Below are 14,036 nucleotides of genomic sequence, written 5' to 3'. Positions count from 1 at the left end.
ACTTCAGAGGTCTCCACAAGTCCTACGGTACTCGACGAAGGCTCAACAAACACCCAAGGAGAAAGCTGAAGGTATGTGCCATAAGTATATGTGATTTTAATACTCTAGGGCTAATAACTGATTTTTGGCAAATATTTTTAGAGAGTCTGTCGAAGCGCGAATATGCCCGCAGGAGCCACAAGTCAAAGCAAAACAAGCCCGCGGTGTAAGGGCTAATGAGCAGGTAAAAATCCGCACTTACAAGAATCGAGACAAGGGTTGCGCCACAGCTGTCTGCCGTGTTTACCCCAACAGCTAGGAAATGAGTTGCACGCTATCTCTGTGAGCCTCTTCCCGTCTTATCTTCGTAAACATTCTTCCTGCCTAGCTTGCCCGGTCAAGGTAGGTCTTTAAGCGTGCTTTTTTTTCTGTGCACAGGATTACTGTACCACCATGTTCTCTAATCATTCCATTGCGACCCCTAGTGCTCCCAGTGCTCAGCATGCTCTGCTTTCTATCTCTGTTGCCCAGAAACTGTTGAATATATTTTCTTCCATTTTCTAATGCTGTTAGGTGTATTACCTTCTTGTAATAACCTGTTTTATTCCAGCTTAAAATGATCAGAAAGTCAGTTTTGGTGGTTTGGGGGGAGGTTGCTCAGAGGCCTTGCTCCCTAACCCTATTTTTCCCATAAGTTCTTCACTTCATTTAACGATAATTCAGCTAACGAGCAAAATCCTTGCTCCCAATTAGCTCGTAAGATCGGGACCCACCTGTAAAGGAGTGGTATAATCACTCCAAAAATGGCTGAATGTCAGTTAAGAGTAATCCACATTCTAGGAGGCCATCAACATGCAGGAGTGTTGAAAATGTGAAGAAAGTCTGCGATTTGGTCATGGGAAATCATTAGCTGACCGTCAGAGAAACTATTAATGAAACTGGAATCAGTGATGGATCACCACATGACATTTTAAGGGAAAACATCTGATATAGGTGTTTTCTTAGGGAATCGTGACTTCAGTAGGAGGAGTATGACGAGGGTCGTTATAAGAATCATCTTTTTGTCAAATGTTTCAGCATCTTCTTCATGCCATCTTCAGTGACCTAAAAGTGGAATAATACAAATGGTATCCCCAAAAGTGAAAAGTATTCTAAATTAATCTAAAAGTTAAATACGTACAGTATATATTGTGCTGAGCTATAAAAAAAAAAAAAAAAAAAAAAAAAAAGGCAACTCTTTACTACAGTCTACCGTAAAAGTTTTCTATGTGTCTGTGTAACATGTACAAAACTTGGGGGATAAGCAGATAATGTGTTATTAAGGCACAGCTTAAGTTTCTTAATATACAGAGATTCTAAATTATTTAGGTTTTCATTGGAGCAAGTCAAGGATATTAAAATGAATTCTGCCAGGTACACTATTAAAGGATTTACAATGTTCCTGCACTGCTGAACAGGGTGGACTGTGCAGTGGGACACTGCACATTGACCTAGGTGCTTGTCGACTCAGATTTAAGTGGGGGAATTGTGCTACTCACATACCCCACTTGGCAACTGGGGCAAGCAAAACTACAGATGATTGATGAGCCCGTGTCAGCTGGCATACGATCTTGGAAATGAAAGAAACTACTAACTTTGAAAGATTTCATAGGTATGAATCAGAATTCTTCATCAGAATAAAATTTACATAGTTTCTCATCTAAAGATTGCTGCATTCACTTAGAGATGTCACCAAGGTATGGAATGCAGAAGTAGACAGCCTTTTTGTTGACAGTGGGGACTCAGTGTTTCAGCTGGTGCTTACGACTGAGAAAATTAATAACTTGTTTACCAAACAGATGTAAAAAAGAAATTCCTTAAATTGAGACTTCATTATGAAACTGAAAACAGCTACTGGTGGATGAAATATTGAAAGCTTGGTGCAGCAGAGTTTTGATGGCACTGAGCCTGAAATTAAAATGGCAAAAACCGAAGAAACCGAAACCCAGTCCTGGGAATGTGGGTTTCCAAAAAACAGGAAAAACAAGGCCATCGTCATTTCTCTACATTAAGGTTTAAAATGGAGAGTTTAGTGTCAACTGCCAATTCCATTGTAAAGGTGATATTCTTGTGTTGAGAATTTATGTATTCTAAAAATTTATCAGCTTCGTATTTGCTCCTAAAAAACACAAGTGTATCATCAACACAGCATCTATATAAAATGGGTTTAAAGGAGGCAGGGCAACCATTTATCTAGTTCACTTCATGAGCATAAGAACATATTTGCAAATGTCAGAAGTAGTGGAGACTTTTAGAATCTCTGTATATCAAGAAACTAAGCCAAAGCCATTCCTTAATAACAGTGATCCCTCAATTATCCAGGCGTTCATTATCCAAACGTGTTCAGTATCTGGATGCTGGGCCTTGGCTCTATTAAACCATTATCCGAATTTACTTGCTATTATGCAGACGTAAAAGTGCCTGAGAACTTCAGCCGGTCAATCAACAAGTCCAAACATTCGGTATCAAGGCAGCTGGGCTCAAGCCATAAGTGGGAAGCAGTCTGTAGCCCACAACCAGAGCTAAAATGTCCGTCTGACCCCGTACTGAATGGTCAAAATCGTGTGCTCGTCCTATCACTCTCAACAAACCTCCATCATCCGAGTAATAGGACTGTAACCAGCAAGCGGTGTCAAAACGTCCGTGCACATTTCCCACCAAATGTCCAATATCGCATGGCCACGGGGGCTAAGTCTTTCCCAGCTGCTCCCACCATCAATCACAGACCACAAGCCACGAGTACATGTTTGGCGACAGCGGCCGTCCACTTCCCTATCAAAGGTTGAAAGTCCCTCCGTCTCGATGTGCTGGGTTTCCATGTGGCCATTCGGCGTCTAACAGACGCAAGCCACAAGTAAATGTACTGCAAAAGCGCGCGTCCGCCTGTTGACAGAATGGGAAGAATCCTGCCCACAGCCTCGCCTCTTCTCCCCCTCCCTTCCCGGCTCCCCATTCACTCCATCAGTCCCTATCTCCTCTGTGGTGATGAAACTGACTCATAAGTCTTCAAAGTTTTCTTGCGATTTATTCGACTACTATCAGTTGCATCGAAATTCTGCAAAATCCAAGAGAAAGTTCATGAAATTCTGCATCTTGACATATGCTTAACTCTTGGATGATGCTGGCAAAATTTTGAATTAGGGTGGTGGGAACTTATATGAATGTAAGTTTTACTCTTGAACACTTTATCCCTGCTTGGATTTTGTACTCTTACTTGTCAGTTTTATGTGTTTTTATTAGCTTACCTTATAGTATAAACACCAGCAAAGATGATGGTATACAATTTATACCAATATAACTAATTTACGATGGCATATTTGGCCATGGAATTTTTTTTTTGAGCACCAGGATTAATCACTCGTCACAGATAACAGATTTTCAAATCGATCAGTTTTTTGTGTGGATTTTTGTTGTTTATGCACTGTTTTCATGATGTTTAGCATTAATATGGATGACCACATGTGTTTTGATGTCTAAATATGGCAGATTGCCCGGAAAACAGTGCCAAAGGGGTACTGTACATACAGTCGTGTGTTAAGTAGGGTGTTTTTTGGTTTTCAGTGTTTTTTTTCATGGGTTTCTTGGTGTGCAGCATTACTTTGGATATTCCTATGTGTGTTCTGATGTCTAAATATGGCAGACTTACCTGAAAACAATGCCAAAATTAGAAACGGTACAGTATATAAAGTGGTGTTTAGGTAGGGTCTCTCTCTCTCTCTCTCTCTTTTTTTTTTCATGGTTACCTTGGTGTTTAGCATTACTCTGGATATTCGTATGTATGTTTTGATGTCAAAATGTGGAAGATCGACCTGAAAACAGCGCCAAAATTTGTAGGGGTACTGTACATACACTGGTGTATAGGTAGGATGTTTTTTGGTTTTTATTTATTTATTTTTTTTTATAGTTTTCTTGGTGTTTAGCATTACTTTGGATATTCCTTTGTGTGTTTTGATGCCTAAATATGCCTGAATGACCGGAAAACACTGCCCGATTAAGCGCAGGTACTGTACAAATAAGTTAGGTATAGGTTGGAGGTAAGTATGTAGGTAGGGTCTGGGTGTGGCAGGGGAATAATATCTGATGTTGCCACTATCCAGACATGCCTCTGGCTTAATATCTGATGTTGCCACTATCCAGACATGCCTCTGGCTTAATATCTGATGTTGCCACTATCCAGACATGCCTCTGGCTCTATTATGTCCAGATAAATGAGGGATTACTGTATCTGCTTATCCCTTAAGTCTTGCATAAGTTACATTCACACACAGACACCTTTTGTGGTAGACCATAGTAAAGACTTTTGCCTCTCTCTCTCTCTCTCTCTCTTTTTTTTTTTAATGTACAGTTTCTTATATGATAAGTTAAGTACATATTTAACTCTTAGATGAATTTAGAATACTCTTCACTTTTGGGCATGCTGTACCATTTGTATTGTTTCACTTTTAGGTCACTGAAGCTGGCATGAGGAAGATGTTAAAACGTCTGACAATACAGATGTTTTTAATGGATGACTGGGCATGTGAAGAGTTGCTGCCATGCTTGTTTCAAAGCTCCTTTCACGTGAACAACAAGCTCTGCGGATGAACGTTGCCCACGACATGTTGGAATGTGAAAAATCGCGATCCAGACTTTCTGAAGACTGTTAACACTGGAGATGACACATGAGTGTACAGGTACAACCCAGAAACCAAAGCACAGTTGTCTCAATGGAAGCACGCAAGGTCACCTCGGCCAGAAAAAGCACAACAGGTCCGCCACAAGGTGAAATATATATATATATTTTTTTCCTGCTGTGGTGTTTTATGAATATGCACCAGTAGGTCAGCCTGTCAATAAACATTACTACCTCGACATTATCTGTTGTCTTCATAATGCAGTTCGGCAGAAGAGACCAGAGCCTTGAAAAGTGGCAAGCTGGAACTGTACCACGACAATGCCCTTGCTCTTTCTTCTCAACTGACTCAGGAGTTTTTGGCCAAGCACAACATCCCGCAGACCCAGCAGGCTCCTTACTCACCAGACATGGCTCCGAGCAAATTTTGGTTATTCCCCAAGTTCAAAACTCCGCTGAAGCGTTCCCGATTTGAGACGAGAGAAGAGATCATGATGAATGCAACGAAGCACCTGCAGGAGATACCGACAACAGACTTTGAAAAATATTTCAGGCAGTGGAAAGAATGCTGCGCTACGTGTGTCAAGGGAGAAGAGGCTTACGGCATCAGGGTCCCAGTTTAACAGGTTAGCTGTTTATCTTTTTAAAGCCTAAGGTCGGATAATTCCGTACAGACCTCGTACCTTAGTCACAAATATGTCTTTTCCCGGAATATGTGTGGCATCATATGGACTCTATCACTTTTGGGAGTCTTCAAATAAATTGAGCACATGCAACCAGCCACCTTCCATTTCCCACTCTTCTAAAGTATCCTCTACTTCACTTAGAACACTATCAGAAAGATCATCAATATCAACTTCATGTTCACCTGGCAGATGTTCATCACTCTAATTCTGACTATTTTTGCTCATCTTGAGGAGGGGGGGGAGGGATGCACTAATCACTGCCTATTTTGATGAAAAATGGTCATTGTTCCTCTTCTCTCATCAGTTCAGATCTATACTGTCCAGATAGCAGGAGTCATGAGACACCAACATAGGAAATGACTGGGTGAATGCCGGAAATGGGAGGAGCTAAACAGTAGCATGGTGAGGTTACCTAGACATACCTAAAGTAGCAGGCAGACAAGTTAGCCCTCCCAGGTTTCCCCTATACATTAAACGAATGTTTGATGTTTGACTGACATGAGTCACAGCCTAGCGTAACTGGGCTGTCATGACTTTTGACATAATATGTCATGGTCCCAAAGGGGTTAACCTCTCTCTTTCTCTGCCTGTAACTTTTCCTTATCATGGCATCCCCCATCTATCTGTACATAATACCATCACCTTTTTCTGTCACAAACTGATGCAAGAGTTAACAGGTATTCTCAGGCAGTGAAAAGAATGCTGGGCTACGTGTGTCAAGTCAGAAGGGGCTTACTCTAAGGGGCATTAGGGTCCTAGTTTACCAGGTTAGCTGTTTATCAACTACTGGTCAACTCTAGAAGTGTCTTCCTCAGACACTCTTATTTCTTTGCCTGTGACCTCCAGCCATTTAAATTCAATATGTTTAGGAAACATGAACTGATTTTTTTTTGTGTTTTCTTCTTAAGATCAGGTTTCTTTGCCATAAGCAATCCAGCAGAATCCTAGCTTCTGGTTTTCTTTTTTGCACAGAGATGAGTACTTTTACTCTCTTACACCCCAGGACCAGAAATACTTCAGGAATAGAAACCTGAAATCTGTATGAAGACTAAACTGTTAAGAAGTTCAGGTTGAACTTTGGCTCTGTGCATCTGTGACAGTCTCTGCATATGAGTGAATAATTATGTGTCTATTTATCATGTTTGTAGCCTCACATCACTCCCCCTCTCAAGTTTCTGCCTCACAGATCAATGGTAGCCATCCACCTCCAATTATGTTCCTAAATCAAGAGCATTATCTGAATAAATGATAACTTCTTTGTATCAAATATTCATCATCATCATCATTCGGACCTCCTTTCCTACCCTAGGGCAGGGTAAGGAGTAGCAACTTCCAGTCAGCCCAAGTTGGCCCATTCCAATGGGCCATGCTTCCATTCACTCATCATTCAAGGCCCCAGAATCCTGGTTCACCTCACTGACTTCCATACCTCTCTTCCTTACACACTTATCCATCATATCCCTCCACCTTCTCCTTGGCCTACCTTGTCTCCTACCTCCTTTAAATTCACTCAGATATACCTTTTTCACCACTCCATTGTTATCCATTCTCTCCACATGACCACACCATCTCAGTACATTCTCTTCGATTCTGGTGTCCACAGATTTCCTCACTCAGCATCTTTCACAACTGGGTATTTTGTATCCTATCCACTCTCTGTACTCCACATTCATTTCTCAGCAGTCCCATCTCCACTGATCTCATTCTTGACTTTTCATTTTCAAGCCACACCAGTCTCACATCCATATGTTAAAGTTGGCATTAACACTCCTTCACGTAAGCAGCTGCAGCACTCAAGCCTCTGTTTCTTATCAAGGCCTTCATAGCACCACCTACTGTCCTTCCTTGTGTCATTCTACTTTCCAATTCTTCTGCGCATTTTCCTCTCTTTTCTATCGCTGCACCCAGGTATTTGAACTCACCCATTCCAGTATCTCACCATTCACTACAACATCACACTGAGAGTCACCTGCTCTCTCGATTACAATCATTTAACTCATTTCTACATTTACCATCAAGGCATGATGCTCACAGGCATCAGCAAAACTTTGCACTAGTCTACAAGTTCTTGTTCAGTATTTGCAAATAGCGCTGCATCTATCAGCACACAACAAATTTGAGGTATTCCATCCATCACCATTCATTACTAATGAAATCCCTCTCTCCACTACTCGTGTTTTTTCTTCTCTCATCACCCCATACATATACAAACTGAACAACCATGGGGACATCACACAACCTTGTCGCACGCCACACTGATCGTGAACCATTCACTTGGATGCCCATTTACCCTTACACTTGCCTCACTACCATCATAAAACCTCCTGACAGCACCTACCAGCTATCTACACCATACCTGCGCAGAACCTTCCACAATTCTTCTCTATCTACTTTGTTGTATGCTTTTTACAGATCCATAAATGCCATAAACACCCTATAGTCCTTCTCATAAGTCTTCTCCACTATCTGTCTCACTGCAAATATTTGATCCACACATCCTCTGCCACTCCTAAAGCCACCCTGTTCATCACACATTAGGACTTCTGATATCTCCCTTACTTTCTCTACAAAAAATTCTTCCATATACCTTCCCTACAACATTCACTCACTTCACTCACCTTTATTTTTGTACAAGAGCACAATCACTGCCTTTTTCTACTCTGCTGGCACAGTTTCACTCATCCATGCCTTCTTACATATCTCCAACAAGCACTTCATTCTGCTCTCTCCATTACATTTAATCATCTCTGCATACATCTCATCAACCCCAGCTACTTTTCCATTTTTCAGCAGCTTCACAGCGTTTTTCACCTGTGCAAGCAAATTCTTCTGTGCAGGTTTAAAACCTACCATTTTGTGCAATAATCAGTTGAGATTTCAAAATATTGTATCTACTTTTCTAGATAATTTTATACTTTACCCAACACTGCAATACTCTAATAATATCCTTGGACAAGTTAGTGAAATATGACAGAGTTTCTGTTACATTTTATGGAAAGATACTGACTGGCTGAAAAACCTCCCTTAATAATCCAGCACAAATACAGGCTAAAGTCAGTCGGCCACCAGATAATATTTACTTACATCACCAGCAAAGAAGCAGCAATGCTTTCTTTCTATGTGCTTGCCAAAAGACATCTGGAGGAGAGTAAGCCGCATGTGCAGGGTTTCAAAAATATCTGATTCCCTTGCAAGTGGGTGCTTGCGGCGAGCACTCTCTCGCCGTGGCATCTGCCCCTTAATGTTCTGGAACCTTTGTAGCATCTGATTCTGCAGCCGCTGGAATGCTGTGTTCAAAATGGTTGATCCAATCTGCTCAAATCTCTTGCACGTCTATGGAATAATAACATTTCCCATTAGCCAATTAATTCCACCTAAATTTAGGGTTCCATTAAATTACTTTATACAGTGATCCATTGGTTATAGCAGTTTTCATTATCTCTGTGAGATGAAAATCTGCACTCCTGCTGTTGTACTGCATTTTTCTGCCCAAATACATCATTATTGTGCACCTGAGCTAGTTTCTGTTGACAATGATGGTGCAGTGTCTGTGGTTTCTGATGGCTTTGAGGGATTCAAAGATGAAGCCATACTTGAGGAGTTAATTCCAGTTAGTACTCTCCACTCCCTAGCCTCAAAATCCCTTATGTCAAATCCATCTCAGACCTATCTATGGTATGTGGCTCTTCATTATTGTAACCTTTTCTATCTATCTATCTATCTATCTACTGCCAGAAGCCTTAATCCCGTAAGGGGTGGCCACAAACAAATCGCTTCCATGTCACCCTGTCCCCCGCCATTTCACTGCCCCGGTCCCAGCTCACACCCCCCTCTCTCATATACCTCTCCACTCCATCCCTCCATCTCATCCTTGGCCTCCTTTTCATCACTCTCTATTAACATAACCATGCCTATGTGTGTTTGTTGCACCATAACAAGTCTATGTATTTAGTGGGTCTAAACTGATACAAAAGGGAAAATCTGGGCTTGCATTTGGGATGCCTGGTATCAATTAGGATAAATCCCATTGGTTCTGTGCTTTCATTTTTGCACAATTCCATTACCACGCGCCGTGTTCGTTATCAATTATACACGATAACCAAGGGATCATTGTATTACAAAAGTTGATGTCCTTTCAAATTTAGTTCTAAGTCCTAAATATAATGGTACTGTATTTGCTATCCATAATATGCTGAAAGTCAAACCTAGTAGCTGCTCATAAAACTGCAAGCCAAAATATTCAACTCAATATATGATCTCAAAAAAGTAATATTGGAATAATAAATGTGAATCAATGTTAAAATTATTATAACATTACAAAGTAAAACTCAAAGCGCAAACTACTTTACTTACTAGTCGTATCTCTCCAATTTTCTTATAAGTCAGGTACGAAAATATCTTATCAAAGATCTCATTGGGAAGGTCAAGTATCTCTAGTCTGGTCACTTCACGACTGCTGGACTCAGTGGCACAGAGAGATATTGACCCAGATGATGATGGTGACAACGACGATGATGATGATGTTGGTACAGATGACGATGATGCTTGAGGTGATGATGATGGAGATGAAAGTGATGGTAGTGTTAACAGTGATGAGGATAACGAAGATGATGTTGGGGAGGCAGCAGTAGAGGTGGAGGAACTGGAGACAGTAGTCGATGTTGAAGGTTTTGATACTATATTCACCTGTGAAGAAAACAGATTAAATCAATAAAATGTTGCACACATGATATACAGTAGTCCTCAATATATTCTGACTTTTTTATTTATCATTTGCAAGTTAAAAAAAAAAAAAAATCCTCAATTTTGCGATGCTTACTCAAAAAATGATATATTGGCTTCTCACATTTTACAATACCAAATTTAAGAAAAGGTTGTGAAACTGTGGAACCCTGCCTTCACATACGAGGATATTATTTGCTTACATCATCTTACAGATGTTGTATGCATAGTTTTACACCACAGCCCCATCTACAAACAAGCCTAAATGATCAATTAGTCATTTACCCAAGTTCTTTACTTCTTAACTATTACAGCTGCCTAACATTTTCTGAGGGGCAATACGGGATGAGGGGTGGTGGGAAATGTAATATGTTTTTGCAAGAAGGTCTGAGCCATACCTTGTAAATCCTACCTCATGATATTGGTGATTGAAAAATTTTTCTTTTAACCCGTAACAGCAAACCTTAAGAGAATACCTTCATTAATCAAGTGATATGCGAGCTTTTTCATCATGACAAACTGGTAGCAACCACCATCCATTCACTTGATGTAGCTATGTCTACTTCTTCCTACTTTTCCCATCATTCCTGTCATTTTTTATTACCCTTCTTTCCTCTTTAGGTGGCTTTACATTGAATGACAAGCCTAATGGTTTCCTGTAAGCCAGGAAACCATTTACAACACTGGGTGGTAGCCATATAACCAACCCATATGTTCTCTACGTGTCAACCAGTGGATTGGCAGAAGCTTAGTGCCCCTCCCCATAAAACAACTAACTCAAAGATACAAGGCCATCCCTTATGGAATTCTGCCATCTGGCTATATAAAGATAAAAAGGAGAGATTACATTTTTAAAAATTTCCCATTCTTTTCATGAATGCAGGGTGTCTTACACAAGTGTATTTCACAGAGCATGATACAACTGTGGATAGTATGGCCAACGAATCACTGAGCCATTTTGGGAGTTCACAGGCAAATTCACCCCAGCCTCGGAGGTGGCTTAGTACAGGCTCGGAGAGACTTCAGATCCTCACTGGTATTCCAAGAAGCAAAGATTAGACAGTTCTGGATGGTTTTATGGTCATTTTGTGTGATCTTGTGTTTGATCAAAAAATCCTGGATGAGATGGGATGTGTGGGCTGGAACACTGTCACAGTGGAGTTGCCAGTCCTCCACCTCCCACAACTCTCATCTCTTGCAGATTTTTTTTTTTTTTTTTTTCAAAACACTGTATTACACAAGTCTTGCAGGCTCTCTACTCACCTGAAATGGCTCCCTGTGACTTGGCTATTTCCTGAACTAAAGATGCCACTGAAGGGTTCGAGATTTGAGGACAAAAATGAGATAAAGACACATAAATGTGATAAATAGTTGTTGGTGAACCCAAAACCTGACTACAAAAAAAGTTTCCAGCAATGGAAGGACCGCTGGGCAAAGTGTTTTGAGTCCCAAAGGGCATACTTTGATGGGGATTAAAGTCTGAACTCAGTAAGTAAACTTGTTTTTTTTTCACAAGCTAAAGGCCAGATCCTTTTTGACCTGACCCTGTACACACACACACACACACACACACACACACACACACACATTTATATGATAGACCCTCGCTTTAATGGACCTTGGCAGACCAGATATTGGGTTAAACAAACACTACAAAGGCCACCAGATTTTCATCAGCTACAACAATGTCCATTCAATGTGGCACAATACATGTGTTTCCTACATTTTTTATTCCAACCTGGCCTGAAAGTGCCCTCTCACCATTGTGACTGTTGAGTTGTAACAACAGACTACAGTATACTGTAATAATACAGTACTACTCATGAAGAAGTGCTATGACAAAGATGTGAAATGTAGAACACTCTCGATATAATGAATTAAATAGTACCAGACCTTTGAAATTAAAGCCAATAGTTCATAAAAGCCAAACACCATGTTGTTTGGTAATTACCCAGGCATTGTGGCTTTTAGCGAACAAAGATCATTAAACACGGAGCGTTGTTTGGCCGTACAGTCGTACACAATAACAAACAGCTAGGTCTAAATGGCCCTTTCTCTCAATAAATGCTCTATTTGTGGCTCCTCTCATGGTGCTGGTCACCCAGAGACTGATATGGTGTTCTACGGGATACAGAGGAACACTTTTTTTTTTTTTTTTTTTTAATGCTACGAAGAAGGAACCAAAGGCCACGAACCTGCAATAACTGTTCCTTCCAAGTGAAAAACAAAATACAGGAGAGAGCCAAATTAAAGGATCCAATCATTTCAAGATGCCTGGATACACTGCATTTGAAAGACTGGAGATCATAGCTAGCAGGAAATACAGACAGAGAGACAGTTCCAGAGTTGACCTGTTGCATAAATGAAGGACTGCGAGTAACGGTTAACTCTTGTATTAGAAAGTTGGACACAAAAGGGATGAGAGTTTGCTGCTAGACAGGTGAAACGCACCCGTCGTAGAGGTGGAGGAATGCAAGCAGACAGTTCAGAGGAGCAGTGACCACTGAAGTAGAGACAGAAAAGAGATAAAGATGCAACAGTGCAGCAAAGAGACAGAGGTTGAAGGAAGCCAGTAAGAGGAGAAGAGTTAATGAGACGAAAAGCCTTTGACTCCACCCTACTGAGAAGAGCTGTATGTGGGGAGCCTCCCCACATATGAGAGTTGTACTTTACACAGAGGCAGATAAAACCCGTGTAAAGAGTCAACAACTGTGCAGGGGTAAAGAAGGAACGGAGTCGGCTTAGCACACCTAATCTCTTGTGTGTGTAGGGACGCAACACTGGAATGTGTTTCCCAGATGTCAATTCCTTTACTGAACAAAAGTTACATAATCAGCCAGCTCAAGGTGGCAGTTAAAACCAAAATTTGTTAAGAGACAGTTTAGTATATCAAGGGTTTACTCGAAGCTGCAGAAGAGCAAAATTATGGGTCAAGTTATTGTAAATTGGGTATAGTTTTCATTTTTAGTACTAGATTAGGATACTGTACTCATTTATTTTCAACCATGTGCTTCAGGGAGAGAGAGAGAGAGAGAGAGAGAGAGAGAGAGAGAGAGAGAGAGAGAGAGAGAGTGTGTGTGTGTGTGTGTGTGTGTGTGTGTGTGTGTGTATTACCTATTTGTAGTACCGTATACAGGAATTGAGCAATGCTCGTGTTGTCCTGTCTCCATATCCACATTTATCAAGTCTACCTTTACACACATGAATGTTTTTCTCATGCACCACCTCTTTGTCTAAGTTGTTCCAAATATTTAAGTATTACCTAATATACCTAATTGTGATATACACGGAATGTACTATGCTCGTGGGTTTCCATCGCTGTTTCTCAATAAGTCGAATTTAGCTTTAAACTCGCTTAAGTTTTTAGACTGGACGATCTCTTTGTCCAGGCTATTCCATAACTCTATACTTCTGTAACGAAAGCTATATTTCTTGATATCCTTCAAGCAGCTTGACTTTTTCAATTTCATTCCGTGTCCTCTTGTTGCTCTCTTATCCCATACAAACAGATCTTCTTTGTCAATTTTATCTACTCCCACCATGGTCCTGAACACTGCAATCATGTCTCCCCTCTTTCTCCTTTCCTCTAAGGAAGGCAAATCCAGTTTTTCCAGCCTCTCTCTGTATGACAGGTCTGTCAGACTGGGGACCATCTTGGTTGCTGTTCTTTGTATTCTTTCAATCTTGTTTATATCTTTCTTTTTGTGTGGGGACCATACTACCGCTGCATATTCTAACCTGGGGCGGATCATGGTCACTATCAATTTTTTCATCATCTCCTCATCCATATAATGAAATGCTACTCTTATGTTAGTCAGGAGTTTATAAGTCTCTCCAACTATCTTGTTAATGTGCTTTTCAGGTGACAAACTATCTTGGACCAGCACTCCCAAATCTTTCTCTTCTCTCCTTTTTGTGATTAATTCATTACCCAACAAATAATTCAGTGATGGCCTCCTGGTACTTTTACCCATTTCCAATATTTTACATTTCTTTAC

The 14,036-nt window shown here is 40.6% G+C and overlaps 1 protein-coding gene across 1 annotated transcript in view; it reads right to left on the bottom strand.

Moving 5' to 3' along the window:
* Positions 1 to 14,036, bottom strand: part of dmpd (F-box protein dampened) — a 245,506-nt gene that overhangs the window by 161,697 nt on the left and 69,773 nt on the right. The window contains exons 3-4 of the mRNA XM_080277725.1: positions 9,670 to 10,002; positions 8,401 to 8,649 (exon numbers count right to left, since the gene is read on the bottom strand). Coding sequence (XP_080133851.1) covers positions 8,401 to 8,649; positions 9,670 to 10,002 — 582 coding nt within the window. The remainder of the gene's footprint in view (positions 1 to 8,400; positions 8,650 to 9,669; positions 10,003 to 14,036) is intronic.

This window comes from Coenobita brevimanus, chromosome 71 (assembly GCF_032717465.1).
Source record: "Coenobita brevimanus isolate Jiangsu-jjx chromosome 71, ASM3271746v2, whole genome shotgun sequence".
Taxonomy (NCBI): Eukaryota; Metazoa; Arthropoda; class Malacostraca; order Decapoda; family Coenobitidae; genus Coenobita; species Coenobita brevimanus.
The sequence above is the reverse complement of the archived record's forward strand: the minus strand, read 5'-3'. Positions and strand labels throughout refer to the sequence as shown.